The sequence below is a fragment of the Notamacropus eugenii genome, chromosome 5 (assembly GCF_028372415.1).
Source record: "Notamacropus eugenii isolate mMacEug1 chromosome 5, mMacEug1.pri_v2, whole genome shotgun sequence".
Taxonomy (NCBI): domain Eukaryota; kingdom Metazoa; phylum Chordata; class Mammalia; order Diprotodontia; family Macropodidae; genus Notamacropus; species Notamacropus eugenii.
Window position 1 is genome coordinate 138,674,279 of NC_092876.1, and position 20,794 is coordinate 138,695,072.

Sequence of the window (20,794 nt, forward strand, 5' to 3'; positions counted from 1 at the left end):
TCTTTTTTTAAAACCACCTTTCTCCCCTAATATCAACCTTCCTGCTCCTCTTTGATTTAGATATTTAAATACAGCTCAGTCCAAGGCATTTTCTGAGAGATATTAGGATGATTAAATTGAGGTTTCTATGTGGTTTCTAGTTAGCTTTCAAGTTCCAAGAAGTTTTCAATCACAGTTGGAAGAAGGTGAACTTTATTTAACAAGATAAATCTATAGATAGTTGTCCAAGAAAATCTGTCCTTCAGACCCATCACACAGATTAATTATAATTACTAATTAATTATGTGTAAATGCCTACTATGTAGAAAATCTTGTGAAAGGTACTGAGAGATCTGCTTTCAAGAAGCCTATAATCTACTACGAGTATTCATCACAAGATAGTCACTGAAGCTTTTTGTTGTTGTTTTTTTCATTTTATTGTGAAAAAGAGTATAACTGTGTTTAGGTAGGCTTACATCCTAATTTTTAATATTTGAACGTTCTTCTTTTCAACTGAACGTGACTGGTTTTAAGTATTTTCAAAAGAGACAGGATACTGGTAGGTTTGACATTATATTGGTGACTCCACAGTAGTGACAATCTGTTCATGGCATTTAGCAGGATCCATCTTTCCTAGCAAATGTAGTTTAAGAACATGTTAATCTGATTTCCAATCACATATTCAGGTAGATGGACCTCATTAGTGTCATAGGCAATGGTCATGTCCCAGGCATCAATGACACCTACACTGAGATACTGGAAGATGTCTTTCAAAACCAGAGACTGTATATAACCATGAAAGTCACTAACTCGCTCGGGATCATTATTAATTCCCCTAGTATTTTCACCCTTAAGGATCACTTAGGTGTCTGGGCTTCTCAGGAACAAGCGTTCAATGGCCTTATGAACATTAATGGCCCTTCGGATAAAGAGGTCAATGGGGAAGAATCTAAAGTGCTGACCCAGAGAAAAGACGATAATGGTGTTTCCGTCCCCAGCTATTCTGTCAATGACACGGGCCAGGTACTCATTCTCTTTTGCTGAATAGTTATATGAGCCAACCAAAGGGTAGCCATGTCTTTGCCACTGAATGTAGATCTTGTTTTCCAAATCCACAACAAGTTGACGATGGAGTATCCCAAATCCATGGAGGTCAATGGACTTCAGTGCTGATGTCAAAGGGAAAAGTAAAGTCACATATTAAACAAAATAAGTAAATATCCTATCGAATGGCAAATTATATATGACACAACCACATGTAGCCTCCCATGTGAGAAGAGAAATATAAATGAATTGAATGATTTAAAGTCATACACAAATGCACAGTGTTATATGTCTGGTTATTTTTTGCATAACTCATTTTGGTACTTATTTCCACATTGTCTCATAATATTCTTCAACTACTCCTTGTAGCAGACTCATTTCTCCAAGTAGACTGTAAGCTCCCAAAGGACAAGAACTGTGTCCTATACTTCCTTTAATCACACATCTTGACTACCATAGGGCTGAGCCTTAATAAATTCCTATTGTCTCAAAATGAATGAAACTCCATTGAGGAAATAGCAAATCTGGCACTCAGAAACATGAACTGGAGCACAGTGTGGTATGGTAAATAACCTTGCCTCTTCCCTCTGTACCCCTAAATAAAGCATTCTGTATGACTTAGGCAAAGCCAGGATTCTAAGGCTCTGGGAAAATACTCAGAAAACTCTTTGTTAGTTGTAAATAAACAGTTCTCTGGTGCATTTTCTATGCAGGAACAACACTGGCAAGTAAAAGACAGAAAAAGGAGGTAGAGTTCAGTGCTTATCTCTTGTTCCCTGATCCTAGCGGCTCTGTCTCCCCGCTTCAAGATAAAATCCAGTCAAATTTGACTTCTCTCTCTTTCTCACATGTGACTCTCTGTCTCTGAACTTTGTGTTGACTATTCCACATACCTGGAATGTTCTCCTCCCCCATCTGTACTTTCAAGCACCACCTTCTACAAGATGTTTGTCTTGATCCACCCAACTGCCAATGCCCTCCTTCCCAACCTATCTTGAAGCTGATTATTTGGTATTCATTTTTATTTATTCTGTTTATATTTATTTATGTGCTTCCCTGTACTAGAATATAAACTTGCAAGGAGTGTTTCATTGATTGTGTTGTATCCCTAGAGCCCAGCAGAAGGTCTGGCACACAGTAGACATTTCATAAAGGCTTACTAATTGTTTAAAATAAGTAAAGTATTCTGATTTATTAAATCAGAGAGATCACATAACACTGTCAGAGTCAAGTAAATTCAATAAATATTTATCGAGCCATGTGCCAGGCTCTGTGCTGAGCACTAGCAATACAAAAAGAGGCCAAAAGAAAAGTCAGTCAGTCTGTAAATAAACATTTATTAAGCACTTATGTGCTAGTAAGGAAGCTTGGTGGATGTAATGTTAATAGAATAGGAAGATATTCCCCATTCATTAATAGGCCTAACACATGGAACCTGTGATCACATAGAGCCTGAGTAACATGGAGCTCAGACTGGGAGGAGCTTGTTCAGGGAGAAGAGAGAGAGAGAGACAGAGAGAGAGAGAGAGAGAGAGCATGAGCAGAGAGTGAGAAGCAAGTTGTGAGTAGGAAGAGGGAGGAATTTGTGTAGGGGAACTTATTTCTGTGGGTAGGCCTGACAGAAAGAAGATTTAAGATGTCTGCCTTCCCTGGATTAGTGATAAGGACCCCTATAAATCTTACCTCCTGGTATTCTAATGGTATCTCAAATAAATATTTTAGTTTTGAGGAAGACAGTTTATTACATTTTGCAAATTTACCCTGGAAATACACATGTATATTCATAACAGCTGCTATGGGTATCACATTGGCATTACAGTGGTACATCAGATAGAGTGCCAATCCTGGAGACACGAAGATTCATCTTCCTAAATTCAAATCTGTCCTGGTTGTGTGACCCTGAGAAAGTCAGTTAACCCTGTTTGCCTCAGTTTCCTCATCTATAAAATGATCTGAGCTGGAGAAGGAAATGGCAAACCACTAGGGGTTTGTCAGTGAAAATGTGTCTGAGCTGAGAGATGGATTGGCACCTGTAAGGAAAAGCAAGGAGTCCAGTGCACTGGATCATAGAATGTGTAGAGGGGAATTAGATAGAAGAAAACTGGAAAAGGAGTCAGGCTACAAAAAAATTTGAACACCAAACTGAGTATATTATATTTGATTCTAAAGGTGAAAGAGAACCATGGTTATTTGTTGAGTTGGAGGAAGGAGGGGGGCATGATCTGACCTGAATATTAGGGAGATCACTTTGACAGCTTAGTGAAGGGGTCACATTTGGCCCTCTAGCTCCTCAAGTGCAACCCTTTGACTGAGTCTAACTTTTACAAAACAAATTCTTTTATTAAAAGGATTTGCTCTGGAAGTTTGGATTCAGTCAAAGGACTGCACTTAAGGATCCAGAGTGCTACATGTAGCCTTGAAGCTGCAGGTACCAGAGAAAGACTAGTAGCAAGGAACAAAAGCTCAACTAGCTATTCAGTTGTCTAGGAATGAGATGATGAGTGCCTGTTTCATGACAGTAGCAGTAAGCAAGTCAGAACAGAGAAGAGAAAATATACAAAAGATGTTACAAAGGTAAAAATTACAGGACTTAGCAACAGATTAGATAGGTGAGATGAGAGATGGTGAAGAGTCAAAGATGACATCTAGGATGTGATGGAGGGATGGTAGTAACCTCAATAGTAATAGGGAAAGCAGGAGGAGAGGAAGGTTTGGGAGAAAGATTATGAGTTCAACTTTGAACATGCTGACTTTATAATGTCTATGGGACATCCAGTTTGACATGTTCAGTAGAAAATTGGAGCTCAGGAGAAAGGTTAAAGCTGGATATATAGACATTTGAGAAACATCTGCTTAGAGATGATGATTAAAGATATGGAGGCTGATGAAATTATCAGATGAAATGGTAAAAAGCCTGAAGAGAAGATGACCCAAGACAGAACAGCTTGTTGGTTGTGATCTGGAAGAAGATCCAATAAAGAAGATTAAGGAGTGGCCAGACAGGGAGTAGGAAAGCCAGAAAAAACAGTGTTGGGGAAACCTAGAGAGAAGGAGAAGAAGATGACTGGCAATGTCAAAAGCTACAGAGAGCTCAAGAAGAATGAGGATTGAGAAAAGGCCATTCAATTTGAAAAGTAAGAGTTCATTGGGAACTTTGGAGAAAGAACTTTCAATTGAATGATGAGATGGGAAGTCAAAGTTCAGAAGGTTAAGAGAATAAAAGGAACAGAAGTCTTCTTAAAGAGCTTAGCCACAAAATGAAGAAGAAATTTAGGATGATGGCTAGCATAGATGGATAGATCAAGTGAAGGTTTTGGAAGATGGGGGAGACATGGGTGTATTTATAAGCAGTTGGGAAGCAGGCAACAGACAAGGAGAGGCTGGAGATTAGTGACAGTCATAAAGACCAGGAGACAATCTTCTAGGGAAGATGGAGCAGAATGGCATTACTTGTACTTACTGAGGGATTTGTATTCACAAAGAGAAAGAACACCTCTTATTGTGAGACAAGGATGAAGGATGAGGAAATGGCTGAAGGCATCAGAGTGGTGTGAGATGATGAGGAAGGTAACAAAGGTGAATGGACTCAAGTTTTTTCAGTAAAAAATGAGGGAAGGTTCTCAGTTGAGAAGGTGGAGGAAAGGAAAGTCATCAATTTTCAGGAGAGATGGAAAGGTTTGCAAAAGCTTCTGTGGTGAGTAAGATAGGGAATTCATTGGGGAGGTATAAAAGAATTGCCTTGCCATAATGACAGCCCACATGACATTAAATAGCATAAATTTATGGTGTACCCAGTCAGCACAGTTTTGTTATTTTTTCCAGCTTTGTTCAGCAGCATGTGAGTATTATTGAAGCCAGTAGATGATTAACGATTCATTTTTTACATGGAGAATGGTCTCAAATTGTGTGTACTGGCAATTTATTCTCAGCTTTGTACAATTAAAATTTATATCAGTTATTTGAATGAAGTCAAAACATACTTATTAAGTTTATATAACCCAAAAATAAATCTCAAATTGCTATATGATGACACAAGAAATATTATAACAAAGTTAAAAGATTAAAAAAATAAAAAAAAATTTAAGATATCTTATGTAAAAAACAACAGACTTGGAAAACAGATTAAAGTGAAGCAACTTTAGAATAACTAAATTACCTTCAAGTCATGACCAGAAAAAGAGCCTGGCTATCATATTTCAAGAAATCATAAAAGAAAACTGCCCAAATATATTAGAATCAGAGAGCAAAGTGAAAATACAAAGTATCCATCAATCTCCTTAAAAGACAGTCCAAAATAGACATTCTTAGGAACATCAGAGCCAAAAGCCAGAACTTTCAAGTCAAAGAGAAAATATTGCAACCAGCCAGGAAAAAATATTTCAAATCCTGAAAAGCCATCATCAAAATCAAACAAGATTCAGCAACTAACAAATTAAAGGGGGTCAAGAGTTTGGAATTCAATATTCAAAAAGGCAAAAGATAAGGGCTTACAACCAAGAATAATATCCAGCAAAGCTGAGTACAGGAAGAAAAATGGACCTTTAATGAAATGGAAAACTTCTAATCATTCCTGATTTTTAAAAAAAACTCTAGCACTAAGTAGAAACTTTCAAATACAAATAAAAATGGCAAAAGAAACAAAAATTGGTAAATATGAGCAAACAATTAAAAGGTACTAAAAAAGATATAAATACATTTTATGGGGGAGAAGCTACAAATACCCTTTCAAAACTATAATATATCAAGGGAAACTGAAGAAATTAAATAAGAAGGGGAGGTTGAGAGTGACTGCTGTTTTGATAATCTTAAAAGAAGAAAGAAAAGGAAGGAGGAAAGATATTAGTATGTAAGAAAGTGGGACTAAGGGGAATGTAGTATTGGGATGGGCAAGTTGAATAGAATACAAGCAAGAAGAAAAGCGGGGGGGGGGGGGGGTGCAGCAGCATACTTGAATCTCACTTTCATCTGAACTAATCAGAAGAGTACACACATAGAGAGATTTGGGTACAGAAATAAATTTAATTCAACCAGAAAACAGAAGGAGATGACAGATTCAAGGATGGATTAGTGATAAGCAAAAATACTTCTACCCTCAAAGGGTAGATTGTGAACAATGGTTTGAAAGGAAAGAAAGAAAGGGTAATAATTTGTAAGTGAGATCTGGGCAAGGGAAAGAGAAGAAACTCTGGAATCTAAAAGTCAATTTTATCAGGCATAGAACACTAGTGCTAAGCACATTCTTCTCTGACTACCTTTTTCCTTGTAATGAAGTAGCAAGGAGCAAAAAGGAAAGAAAAAAACAAAAGGATTAAGGAAAATACACAATTAACTATCACCATTGTAAATATTAATTAAATGAACTTACTCATAAAATAAAAAAGGATACCATGATGGATTAGGAAACAGAAATAAACAATGTAATGCTTACCCAAAAAGAATTGTTAACAAAACATAAACATGCAAAAAAGTTAAAATAAGGGGCTGAAGTGAAATCTGTATTTCAATTATACTTCAATTACGTTAACTTAAAGAGGGAGGTGTAGCAGAAATTATCTCAGACAATTCATAAACAATGAAAATCATACTTAACATATAAGCACCAAATGGCATGACATCTAGATACTTAAAGAGAAAGCTAAAAGAGTTACAGGGAGTTATAGACAATAAAACTGTAATGATTAATGACATCAATATACCCCTTTCAGAGTCAGACAAATCTAAGAAAGGAAGGAAGCAAGAGAAGAAGGAAAGAAGGAAGGAATGTTAAGTAAAATATGATTGCTCTTTGGCAATTGTAGAATTGTAATAGAAAAGTATTACACCTATTTCTCAGTTGCAAATGGCATCTTTACAAAAATGAACCAAGTATTAGGACATAAAACCTTACGAATACTGACCACAATGCAATAAAAATTATATTCAGTGTAGAACCATTAAAGAAAGAATCAAAAACTAACTGGAGACAAAATAATATGAAAGAATTAGTGGATCAACAAATTAATCATAGAAAGGATAGATAATTACATTAAGAAAAATATAACAATGATAAAAACAGACTGACATTTTAGGAATGCAGCCAAGGTAGTCCTTAGGGGAATCTCTAAATACTCATAAACAAAGAGAGAAAGAACAGATCAATTAATTGGACATAAAACTCAAAACAAAAACAAACTGGAAAACAAAATTAAAAATTCATTAAATATCAAAATAGAAATACTGATATTCAAAGAAGAGATAAGTAAAATTTAATGGGAAAAGTCCATTGAAATAACAAATAAAGCTGAGTTGTTTTTTAAATAAAATAAATTTTAAAAAGCAAGAAGAAAACCAAATTACCAAAATAAAAAATGAACAAGGGGAATTCACAATTAAAGAAGAAAAAATAGAAGCTATTATGAAAAACAATTTTACCTAACTAAATGAATAAAACTAACAAAAGTATAAAACATTAACTTATGGAACAAGAATTAAACAACAGTTTCATAAAACAATACTGAACAAGCCAAAAAGTGAACTCACAAATTAAAAAAATATATGAGATTCAGAGAATTTACAAGCAAATTTTATTTTACAGTATCCTCCAAAACTCTCTCCTATACTCTCTTCTCTTTTCTCACTTGGTAGTCTCATCAGCTCCCTTGGGTTCAATTAACATCTCTGCAATTAACGTGCTGATGATTCCCAGATCTATTTATATAGTTCTGGTCCTTTAATAAGGTGTCTCAGGAGAAAGAAAGAATATTGAATCACTTCAAAGGTCCAGAATTGTGAGTTGCCTTGACCCTGTGTCTCTCCTACATATTTCCCTCATTACTACAGTACTTTTTGTTCCTACCCACTCTTCTTTCCTTCCTAGAGTCTGGGTGTATTTGTGGGAAATGTGATTCTGGTGTTAACGAACATTATTTGTAAATAAAAATTATTCTTATAATGCCATTTGAGTAAGTGCTTTTGCTAGAAGATTGTTTAGGGGAAGCACACCTGTGGGAGTACATGACATGACATTGTGTTTGAAAGAAGAGCCCCCACAAGGTTACTCCTAAAACCCTGGGAGTAGTAACAGTGAATAGCACCCATCCGACCAGTGTTGTATAATTTAGACAAGTGAGCCCCAAGATGGCATTACACATGGGAGCTTAATCCAGGGGCAATTACAGAACGTCCACGTGTACTCCACAGTCTTTCAAAGAAATTTCTTTTATATGACCATGACTCTCCCACAAGCAGTTTCTCAAGTTCTTCATGTGGGAAAGCTGCATTAATTGAGTAAGCTGATAGGATCTGCATATGCGCCAGACTCCAGTTACCTATGCTACAAAAATCACTCTCAATATTTGAGAAAGAAATCTTTCTCTCACTCTCATTCTATGAGACAAATATGATCTTAATAGTTAATCCAGACATGTGTAGAGCAGAGAAAGAGCCCTATAAGTAAATATCAACAATGGTTATTTGTTCAAAATACATAAATAAAATCCTAGAGAAAAGACTATAGTAATATGTCCAAAAAGTAATTCAATATAACCAAGTTAGATTAATAACAAGAATGCAAGGATGGTTCAATATTAGGAAAACAAATAACATAATTAATCCTATGAACACTAAAGTAATAAAAACTAAACTATTTTATCCATAGATGTAGTAAAAGTCTTTAATGAAATGCAATAATCTTTTATGGGGCAGGGGAAAGGAGGAAGAGGAGAGGGGGAAAGGGGAAAGAGAAAGAGAAATCTAAATAGCCTTGGTATATAAGGCATATCAAGGCTATTTCCAATGATTAAAAATACATATCTAAAAACAATAGGTATTAGTTGTAATGGGGAAACACTAGATGTATTCTCTATAAGCACAGGATTTTTTAAAGGGTCCTCTGATACCCACTATTTAACACTTTTGACTTGGACTGAAATTATGATATCATTGTTATTGGAACTCCCAAGGAAGAAACACCCTCTACCAATGCAAACAGGCATGTGCTCTGCAAAGTGCAGCTAGATGGCACCATGCAGAGGGACCTGGGCCTACAGTCAGTTCAAATCTGGCCACAGACACTCATGATCTATGTGACCCTGAGCAAGTCACTTAACCTTTGTTTGCCCCAATTTCTTCATATGTAAAATGGGATGGAGATGATAATAATACCAACTTTGCAAGTTTTTTATGAGGATTAAATTAGACAATATTTGTAAGGTGCTTAACATATAGTAGGTGCAAATAAATCTTAGCTATTATCATCAGAGAGTTACTTAGGACATCAAGAAATTAAGTGACTTGCCCAGAGTCACACAGTCAATATATATCAAAGGAAGGACATGATTCCAGGTTTCCTGACACCACGTTCTTCTATCAGTCATACCATGTTGTTTCACCATCTATTTGCAAGCAATTTGATGTTATACGTAGAATACCCCTAAAGGACCAATAAATAAGCTGAGATGAAAACAGCTTTTAAAAAGTGGCAGGACACAAAATAAATCTGCAAAATTCATTAGCATTTCTATTTTGAAAGAAGAACTGTTATTTAAAAGAAAAGAAAGCTCCTTCAAAGTAGTTACAAAATCAATAAGATACCAAGACACACTCAAGACTTATAGATATAATCATTTAACAATCTACAGAAACGAAGAGGGAAAAATGGAGGAATCACTGTGACGATCTTCACAAGAAAAGAAAAAAATGGAGATCTATTCATTCTCCTGGAATAATAATAGTGTTAGATAAGACCTTAAAGGCAAAGCATTCAAACCCCTTCATCTTTAAGGAGAGAAAACCTCACAGGTTAATTGATTTCTCCAAGATTATACATTAATAGTAATATGCAGCTCTGTCTCATCCAATACTCTTGCCATTACACTATGATGCCTACTCAACTGTTTACAAAGCTAAGTAGCTATCCAAAGTTCCTGATGGTCCCTAGCAACTCCTCTACAGGATAATATATACATTTTTAAATTTGAATGTATTTATTGTATGAATGTTAAAGTAAATTTCATATGAATCATTAAATAAAATAATTACTTTCAATCAGTGAAATGTGTATATTCAGAGGGATGGTAATACACTTGGTGATCTTATCATCTCCCCTGTTTTCATTTATCTCCTCTCTGGGAGTAGCTAGGCAGTGCAGTGTTTAGAGCCCTGGGCCTACAGCCAGGAAGATCTGAATGAAAATCTGACCTCAGACACTGAGCAAGTCACTTAACTGCTGCTTGCCTCAGTTTCCTCATCTGTAAAATGGGGATAATGATAGCACCTACCCCCCATGTTGTTGTGAAAATCAAATGAAGTAAAATACAGTATTTAACACAGTGCCTGGCACATAGCAAGAGTAATACAAATGCTAGCCATCATTATTATTATTACCATGCAGATGACTCTCCGATCTGCTTATCTAGCTCCAATCTCTCTTCCAGCCTCCATTCTCACATTTCCAATGCCTAATCCAAAATTGGACATCTCATTGACTCAACATTCTGAATGTTGAATTCATTATATTTTCTAAAACTGAATTCATTATATTTTCCCCAAACTCTCTTCCCCTTCCAAACTTCCCTATTGAGGTACAGGGTATTACCATCTTCCCAGACACCCAGGCTCACAACTCAAGTGTTATCTTTGACTCCTCACTGTCTATCATCCCCATATCTAATCTGGTGCCAAGTCATTTGATTTGAACTTCATAACATTTCTTTTATACACCCCTTTTTCTCTTCTGACACTGCCATCACTGTCGTGCAGGCCCTCATCAATTCATTTCTGAACTGCTACAATAGTCTGCTAGTTGGTCTTCCTGCCATAAGTCTCTCCCCTTTCTAATTCATCTGACATTTAACTGTCAAACTGGTCTTTCCAAAATGCAGTTCTAACCATATCACTCCCCATTCAATAAATTGCAGTGACTCCTTATTGCCTCCAGGATCAAATAAAAGTTTCATGCCTCCTTCCTACCTTTCAAGCATTCTCACACCTTACTCCGCTGCACATACTCTGTAATTCAGAGACACTAGCCTCCTCACTGTTCCTCACTTATACTACTCTATCTCCCAATGTGAGCATCTTCATAGATTGTCCCCCATGGCTGGAACACTCTCCATCTTCATCTCTACCTCCTGACTTCCATGGCTTCCTTCAAGTATCACTTTAAGTTTCACCTTCTGCAAGAAGTCTTTTTCCCTGTCTGCCAGACCTAGAGGCCTGTGGGCTACCCGAGTCTTTCTTACCTCACCTCCCGAGGTCTTTGGCTGGCCATGCCGGGTGCACATATGAGAGAAAGGACGTTCCAGAGTCGAACAAGGGTTGAGCTTTATTTCAGGGTCTCGGTTACAAGTGCAGGGGATTCTTCCTTAGGAGGGAGAGAGAGAGGGATCTCCCAAGGAGGCAAAGATCTTACAATAAGGGATTGGAAGTAGAAGTATAAGTGAGGAGAGAGGGGGAGGGGAGAGAAGAGAGAGGAAAAGCGGAGCCTTGTTGTCCTGTCCGCTCCGCACCCCTCCCGCCAAGAGAGCTTTCAGGCTTTCCTGATCCTACTTAAACCCTGCAGCTGCATAGTTTGCATCTGAATACCGTGCCTGTTAGGTAACTAGGTGTGCTCCAATCCGGGACAATCTCGAGGGCAGGGAGAGCTCTCTCCCATCACGTTTCTCACGGGAAGAGGGGGAAATACACAAGATAGCTCGGTTCACCTCGATTCCCAGCCGTTTCCTGGGGGGGTCTCGTGAGAACTCTAAGATTTAGAAGTTCCCACCTTTACCCGCCCGAGACTGTCCACATGGAATTGAGCTTCCATCCCCAACACCTGTCCTCCTTTGTCTTAATGCCTTCCCTCTGAGATTACTCCAAACATCCTGCATGTATCTTGTTTATACCGAGCTACTTACGTGTGGTCTCCTAGATTAGACTATGAGTTTCTTGAGAGCAGAGACTTGTTTTGGGGTTTTTTTTGTAACGTCAGTATTTAGCAGTGTCTGAACATAGCAGGTGCTTAAATTCACTGACTAATTGGCTGACATCCCAGAAAAACAATATTGGAAAGTTTGTGATTAAAAGAAATGACAACAGAGAAAAGGTAGTCATGCTCTATTTCACCTTCAACCCCCAAGCCCAAAGAAGCAGTTTCTGAAAAGGTCCCAAGATTAGTTTAATGCTGAAACTCACTTTTGATATTTTCTGTAAAGTACATCATCCACTGACGGGTCGTGGAGTCTCCTATTATATAAATGAGTTTCCCCTTCAGACAATCTTTTATTTGGGTTTCAGTCTGGAACTGGGACAAATTGCAGGAAAACAGATTCCATGTGTTCTTCCAGACATATCCATCAGGAACTGAGGACTTCATCTCAAGCTTGCATCTCTCTGCCACTGGTGTCCTTTGGTCTGTTAATGAAATATAATATGATTTTAAACAACATCAAGCAATCCTTGGGAATTCACTGAGAGGCAGCATAGTCAAGTAGAATGACAGCTGATTTGAAGTTAGACAACTTAGGTTCAAAGCTCATGCAAATTACCACTTTTGGGGGCATCAGTTTTCTCCTCTATAAAATGAGGGAGTTGAACTACGTAACCCCTGAGGTCCATTCCACCTAAAAAGATATGATCCTACTGTTTGTTAAATTGGCCTGGGAGTAGAGAGACCTATGGTTTAGTATTCTCAGTAAAATTCCCCCTGCTTATCCTTGCTCAGGACTCTTTGACCTTCAATTTCTACTTCTGTGAAATGAGAACTGTTCACAAAGATTACTTCTAAAATCTCTTCTAACTATGATTCTGTTTAATCTTTGTATCTTCTCCAGGGGCTAGAAGAGGGTTTTGTACCCAACAGATATCTGATAAATGTTGGATGAATTGAAATGAAGGCATCTATGTTTGATGCAAACAAATGAAACAGATTGGTGATTTCTTCAGGACTTGCTATGCCTCCCTAAATAGGGTAAATACTTCCTAGGAAAATTGTCATTAAATATGGTTTTCATAAGTGAATACTGTTAATCTGTTTTCTAGGAGCAAGAATATTACCTACCAAAAGAAAAAGAGTACCCCAGATGTCAAATGTCTTTTTGGCACTCTTATTAGCCAAAGCAATTACAAGGGCACTTGCTTATGCAGCATTCTCTGAATTTCTCCCCATTGCCTTAGCTTATCACACTATCAGAAACACCATCATGGTCACTAGTTCCTTTGAGTTATCTTTTCCCAACATTAATTGTTTTAAAACTTTTTCTTTGGGTCCTGAAACAGGAAACACACATACACACATGCACACACACACACACACACACACACACACGCATACACACACTGCAACTGACCTACCTTCATACTTCACTGAGAACACTGAAGCAATATAAGAGTTCTTCCCCAACTCCTGGAATTAAAAACTTCAATATCTTCATCTATTCTCTCCTTTTTCCCTCCTGTCTCAGAGGATCAGGTACCTCTGCTCTATGCCAAAACTAATTTCTCTAGCTAATTCTTTAACTCCACATACCACCACATCCTCTAAGACATGGAGAGGCTAAATATGTTTGTATGGAAACCAGAAGTGGGAGTTAAGATCCATGAGAGCGTAAGGATACACTCTTCCACTAAGTAATACTGTGTGTCTTTGGTCAAGTGACTTAACACATGCATTTTCATTCTCTCTCTCCAGTGGCTCCTTCCCACCTACTTACAAAAAATTTTGTCTGAGGGGAGGCAGAATCAAGATGGCAGAGTAACAAAATACACTTTCTAGAATGCTGCCCCAAGCCCAGTCAAATACCTGAAAAAAATGTCTCTAAACAAATTCTGGAACTACAGAATCAACAGAATGACAGAGTGAAGTAAATCTCCAGCCCAAAACAGCCTGGAAGGTTGCCAGGAAGCATCTATCACGCCACACAGGGGGCAGGGCACAGTTCAACGTGGGCCACGCCAGCACAGACAGGACTTGAGCAGGCCTTTGGGACACTGAATCTCTCCTACATGTGGCAGTCTCCAGACTTCAGTACCCCAAAACACCAAGGACAAATTGGAAGATCAGTGGAAAAAGCCTGTGGGATCCGTGTGGGAGAGTAGAGTGATCTGGCCCCAATCCCAGGGTGGCTGAGCGGGGAAGGGACAGAGACAGCCACAGCAGCAGCAGGGGCAGAGACAGTGACTGTTTCTGGAGCTCTAGGCCCACAGAGGAGAGAGATGGGGAGAAAATTTGGAAGTCAGAATCTTATGGAAATGAATGTTGAAAACTAAAAATAAATAAATTAGAATTTAAAATAAATAAATATTTTTTTAGAGATTGTCTGAACTTCCCTTAGTCCAACAACTTTACTTATAGAATCCTAGAACATGAGAGTTGGAAGCACCTACAGAAACCATTTATTCCAATACATACACAAATATTCAAATAGATTTTTTTATCCCTTAATTTGAATGTTTCCTCCGATAACACAAATCAAGCCTATCCATGTCAGCCTATCTGGTGCAATTCTTGTACACATCTTCCCCCAAGTTCCCAATGTGCTAAAGGCCTCCTTTACTTTCTCCTGACATCATGAGAATGCCAGTTGAATGTTCATGTTGTCCTCTCATTCCTCATCCTTACCATATGGCTGGCCCATCGTCTTATCTCAGGCATTCCTGATAACCTCTTTTACACCTATTCTTCATTCGAATTCCTTGTGATTATACGTACAGCTTGATCAAACCTACTATACACCTCACCATTTTCTTCTGTGTGACACTTATTTAAAAACTGTGGCCTTCCATATCTCACAGTCATAGAATATCACCAGTAGAATACTGGTATAGAAAAGATGGGCTCTTCTTACTGGAAGAAGTTTGGGGTCATTTCTAAAGACAATTCAGCCTTTTCTCCTCCTACTGTTCTATTATGGGCCCAACTCATTGTCAATTTGTACTGTTTGTTCTGCAAATACACACTGATGGATAAGCTACACAGAAATATAGTTCTATGCTGTAATCTGAACAATAAACATTGTTGTGCATCACCTGAAATTTATAATCAACTGGTCACTGAATAGTTCTATTTTTGTTGTTACGTCTTTCAAATATTCATGAATGATTTAATGTATGTATGAGAGACTCCTTGATGGAAGAAAGCTTTTAATTGAAGGCTAATGAATCAACTGTTTTTATAGCTAACCGTCAGTAAATGCAATGAAACTTGTATTCTCTGCATCTTTTAGTCAATTGTAAGATGGTAAGAAGAAGTTAATTCCAAGTCATTTCAGTTTCTTTGCCAAGAAAAGCCCAAAGGAACACCTATCAGATTGGCTAACATAACAAAATAGGAAGATGATAAATGTTGGAGAAGATATGGGAGAGTTGGAACACTAATACATTGTTGGTGGAGCTGTGAGCTGATCCAAACATTCTGGAGAGCAATTTGGAACTATGCCCACAGGGCTACAAAAATGTGAATACCCTTTGACCCAGAAATACCACTTCTAGGACTGTATCCCCAAGAGATCATAAAAATGGGTAAAGGTCCCATGTGTACAAAAATATTTATAGCAGCACTCTTTGTGGTGGTCAAAAACTGGAAACCAAGGGGATGTCCATCAATAGGGGAATGACTGAATAAATTATGGTATATGAATGTAATAGAATACTATTACGCTATAAGACATGATGAACAGGAAGACTTCAGAGAGCCTTGGAAAGACTTATATGATCTGATGCTGAGCAAAAGGAGCAGAACCAGGGGAACTTTGTACACAGCAACAACCACAGTGTGTGAGGACTTTTTCTGGTAGACTTAGAACTTCATTGCAATGCAAGGACTTAAAAAATTCCTAATGGTTTTTTAAGGCAAAATGCCTTCCACATCCAGAGAAAGAACTATGGAATTCAATTGCAAAATGTAGCAGATCATTTTCTTTTGTATTACATTTTGGTTTGTTATATGATTTCTCCCATTCATTTTAATTCTTCTATACAACATGACTATGGTGAAAATGTATTTAATAAGAATGTATGTGTAGAACCTATATAAAATTGTATGCCATCTCGGGGAGGAAGGAGGAGGAAGGAAAGAAAAAATCTAGGTTGTATGGTAGTTATTGTGGAATACTGAAAATAAATAAAATTAAAATTAAAAAAAAGTCCAAAAGGAGTCACAAAGAATCAGACCCAACTGCAAATGACTAAACAAAAAACATGATAAGGATGTGATGGCTGTAGCATATCCTTTGCAAAAGACTACCTGTTTTCTATGAACACCTTCTAGTGTTCTCAAGTATAGATGATTCATAAAGACTTTGTATAGATGGGAAACTATATATATGCCAAAGTTAATGGTATTTTCTCAGTCAATTTTTACAACATTAATAAGGTGACATGTTATTAATACCTTTGGCATCTTCCTGTCCTTCAGATATATTAGAAATCATTCTTACTATGCCCTCACAATTGTGACATCTCTGGTATAGATCTCTTTTATGTGCAGGTTCAATCCTGTCTTTAGAATCTTTAATGTCATTTCTATCTCTGTTATAAGCCAATTCAGGACTGATATTAGAAATCATTTGTCCTTTGTAGTGAAAACACTTTGTTATTAAAAACAATAGCAACAACAACTTTGTAGCTCTTTTCCATCTTTCTTCTTGTGTATATTACCTTTCCATTTTCATCCACAAACACCTTTGGAATGATAATTGGGCTTAGGTGTCTCTCTTGCCAAGTTTTCTATGAATCATTAATATCTTCAACTATATCTCCCTGATTTATGAAGAAATTCTGCCATAATTATTAATTATCTAACTTAGTATGATTTCTATCTACACCAAAGTTGTCTTTAGTCAACATCTATCTTCACTTGGCAGTCAAGTATTTGCCAACTTTATTTTGGTATCTTTTCATGGTAAATTATTTATACATCTGTATAAAATTATTACAGTCAGTGTCAATATCATTTCTGCTGTCCAATAATATTCTTCATTAAGTTATAACTTACTTCTTTCAGTAATTCAGGATTAAGTTATTTCTATTAAATGTCATATTTTTTATCTTCTAACTTTTTCTTTTTTATAGTAAGTTTTACTGATGTCTTCTGTTTCTTCTATCATAGTCATTACAAATATTCTTCCTCATACCCTTCCAGGGAATCATCCCATATAACAAATAGTATTTTTTATTGAGGAAAAAATCAGCACAAGTTACTGATGCATTGAAAAAGAACAAAAACATGTCTGTTGTGTAACATCTATGGACTTCCCACCTCCATGAAGGGGTGGATTGGTGGTATCTTCTCATATATCTTCATTTGGGTCTTGCTTGATCTTTATGATTTTGTTGCATTCACTTATGATTTTTTGGTGTGCACTCATTCTTTCTACTTACATTGTTACAGTTAATACATATAATATTTTCTTATCTCTGCTTATTTCATTCTGCATCAGTTCAGGTAGATATGTTTGACAGGATTTTGTTTAAAACTTTTGAATCAATGTAATTGATTGTAATCAATATAATTATTGAACTATAGTTTTCTTTCTGTATTTTATCTTTCCTTGGTTTAAGTATTAGGAATGTATTTGTCTCAAAAAAGGGATTCTGATAGTCTTTCTTGATTTTTGAAAATAACTTGTAAAGTATAGTACCAATTGTTCACCAAAAGTTTGAAGGATAGGGAATATTCTTCCTCTTCCCCACTCCAACTCACTCTGTAGTACCTTTACAACTGGAACTATTTCCTTTTCTGACTTTGGTTTATTTAATATTTCCAGTCTTCTGATATTTTGCTTATTTTATGTTTTTGCAGGTATTCCTCTATTGTTTTATGTTCTCAGTTATGTTAGCAAATAACTGTGCATGGTCTCATTATTCTTTTTATTTCTTCTAGCTTTATTGTGATTTTACCTTGCTCATTTGCTATTTTATTAATTTTTTTCTGCCCTCTTCTTTTTTAATCAGATTAGCTAGATTTATCAATTTTTATTATTTTGCTCTCTTTCTCTCTAGTACAGTCTCCCCTCCCACCAAAAAAACAAAAAAACCCATTGATTCCCTTGTAGGCAGGAGATCACCAGGTTAAGACCACAATGCCTGTGCCTATCTCTTCATTGTTACCTCTACTGAACTTCTCTCTTCACCCTTCCTTATTTACATTTAGAAAAGAAGTCTCTTACTGGTTTTTCTGCTCTCACTCTGTTGCTGTTGCCTCAGCTGCTGCATTTATTCACTCCTTCTATATTTCTGTTGTCTGAAGTATTTGAGAAACAAATAATCTCTCTAGTTCTGGTTTTCTTCCTAAGAATGTTTCAAGTGCTTCTTTATTATTGAACATTTATCTTTTTTTTTCATTTATGATTAAGCTTAGATTTGAAGGGTAGGATACCCTGGGCTGCATCCTGAGCTCCATTGTACTTTAAAATGTATTATTTCATTATCTCCTATATTTTCTTGTAGATGAAGAAAAGTCTTATGTTAATTTTAATTTCCTTTCCATTGTATTTGAAGGTCTTTCTCCCAATTGCTTCCAGAACTTATTGTTTCTGAGTTGAATTATTAAATTTAACTAATCAACCACTTATTAAGTGTCTACTATGTGCCAGACATTGTGCCAAACACTGGAGGCATTGTGCATCTTGGAATTTATAGCCTTGAGTTTTGTTTGGTTGGGCTGTTTTTCTTTTTCCTAGAGGCAACCCTTGTTGTGTCCATCCTTCATTTTCAAAGAAGACCATGACATCAGGGAAATTATTACATGACTTGCACTTGACTTTGTTTTGAGTGAGGGAGCACTGTGCAAAGTCACCAGTCTCACTTTCTCCTCCTAAGTCATCTGGGTCCAGTGACCAGATATTCATCAAGATGACTGGAAATGGCCCAGGATACAATAGGAGACCTTGGCCTTCTCTAAGGCTAACCCAGCTCATCCTCTCTCTTTTTTCTCCCTCTCCCCTTACTTTGAAGTTTATTGAGTAGATGTCCTTTCTTCCTTCCTTCCTTCCTTCCTTCCTTCCTTCCTTCCTTCCTTCCTTCCTTGTCATTCTCAAAACCTTTTACCTAGTGCACTCTGAAGGTCATAAGTTGGACAATGATAGGACCCTGTCCAAGCTACAATTAGTAACTGGCTTAGAGTAATTATCAATAGTAACAGTTTCTCCTTCCTTCCCAGGGTGATTTAATTATTTTTTTTTCTTTTGCTCATTAAAAGAGTCATTCCCTGACTACTTCTTAAACAGGCCTATTCACTCAATGGGTGTTTTATGGCCCAGGATGCAATGGTAGACCTTAGTAGACCTTGGAGACAACCTATGAATTCTTTAAATTGATATTTCATTTTCATTTCACGTTCAGAAGTTCTGGCCATTTCTCATGGTGTTTTTTTTTCTTTTATTATAGCATTCAAGTTTTTCATGGTGTCATCTTCTTCTGAGATCTAAGATCCTAAGGTTGTCTCTACTCATCCTGGTTTCAAGAGTGGTATGCTTTGCTTCCATAAAATCCATATTTTCTTTTAGCATTATTTTTTGCTTCTCTTCTGCTAGGTTGTTCTCCATTTCTATGTATTTGCATTCCCCATCAATGGTTCTCTCTTTTGTTTCTTTAGTAAAACCTGCCATTGTATACAACAATTTTTCTATTCTGCCCAATTTTTGCCGTGTAGGACTTAAATTTTGCTCTCTTAATTCTCATTTCTCTTTTGAACCACTCAGAAACAATGTGCTGTGGTTCCATGTTCTTCTCACATTTCACAGACCCCTATGTCTTGTCTTATCAAAATGCTCAATCATTTTTTTTGTTTTCAGTGTTTATTCATAAATGCCAAAATTGTTTACTAGATCTGAAGGTTAAAATTTTCTCCATTGTTAATGCTTTGCTTATTAATTTGTCTCCTTTTGTTTAAAGTCTTTCAATTTTCTTCATCCTGAGATCTTTGGTAATTTCAGTCTACTCCTTTCCCCCTTATTTTCCCTTATTTTTCACTTTCTGACTCCCTCCCCTCTTATGGTGGTTTCCTTGGGGGCAGGATCTCAAAGTATTTTAGTTTCTTACCATGCTGGACAATTTATGGTTCACCAGCCTAGGTCTCTGCCCCCAGTGACTTTTGGATAAACAGGACTGGAGCCAGCTGGATGTCAAACCCTTTGCATCAGGTTTAATGGAATGCCACATAGTACCCCACATATACACACACAGACACAGACACACGTGGTAAGTTGTTCTAGTGATATGTCCTGCTCCCTCTGATCCTCATTTCACTTATCCAACACTAGCAATTCAGAGATTTTCTATATTGATGTTATGTGTATGATTTCTGTAGTTTCAGTCACTGAGGTTCTGGAAGAAAGAAGGGTGAGGTTGAGTTCCATTTCAAGCCCATATGTATTCTGCTCCTTTCTGTCATTCTGCTCCCCTGCAAAGAGGTTTTGCAGCACCAACTATTGTGCACAGTGGTGTTGGCTCTAATAAGCTTCTTGCCCTGAAGTGCTGCCATAGCACTGACTACCTACTATGATTCCTCCAAGTATCTATCCTAGAACAACAGCTGCTACACTGGTTAGGTATTGTGTCCAAGCAGAAAACCATAGCCTGGAACGACATCTCTATAACATTTGAAAGAGAAGGAGGCCCAGAGCTTGGGGCTAGGCTTTGTTGAAAGCCCATGTGTCAGGTCCTTGGGTCAGCTAATGTGTAGCTTTGCTGTCAGTATCATGGAAGTTGGGATAGGGATGCTGAGTAACATCAAGTTTGGAGTCAGTGCATGATTTTTACTATTTTTTAATCTTCTCCTGAATTATGGATGTCCTGAACAATGAGGACAGTT

At 37.0% G+C, this 20,794-nt stretch overlaps 1 protein-coding gene across 1 annotated transcript in view; it reads right to left on the reverse strand.

The window, feature by feature from the left end:
- Window positions 1-391: 391 nt before the first annotated feature.
- LOC140505245 (NXPE family member 4-like) overlaps window positions 392-20,794 on the reverse strand; it is a 77,432-nt gene continuing 57,029 nt past the window's right edge. Inside the window, exons 5-6 of the mRNA XM_072611049.1 lie at window positions 12,178-12,396; window positions 392-1,148 (exon numbers count right to left, since the gene is read on the reverse strand). Of these exons, the coding sequence (XP_072467150.1) occupies window positions 841-1,148; window positions 12,178-12,396 (527 nt within the window). The 3' untranslated portion in view covers window positions 392-840. The remainder of the gene's footprint in view (window positions 1,149-12,177; window positions 12,397-20,794) is intronic.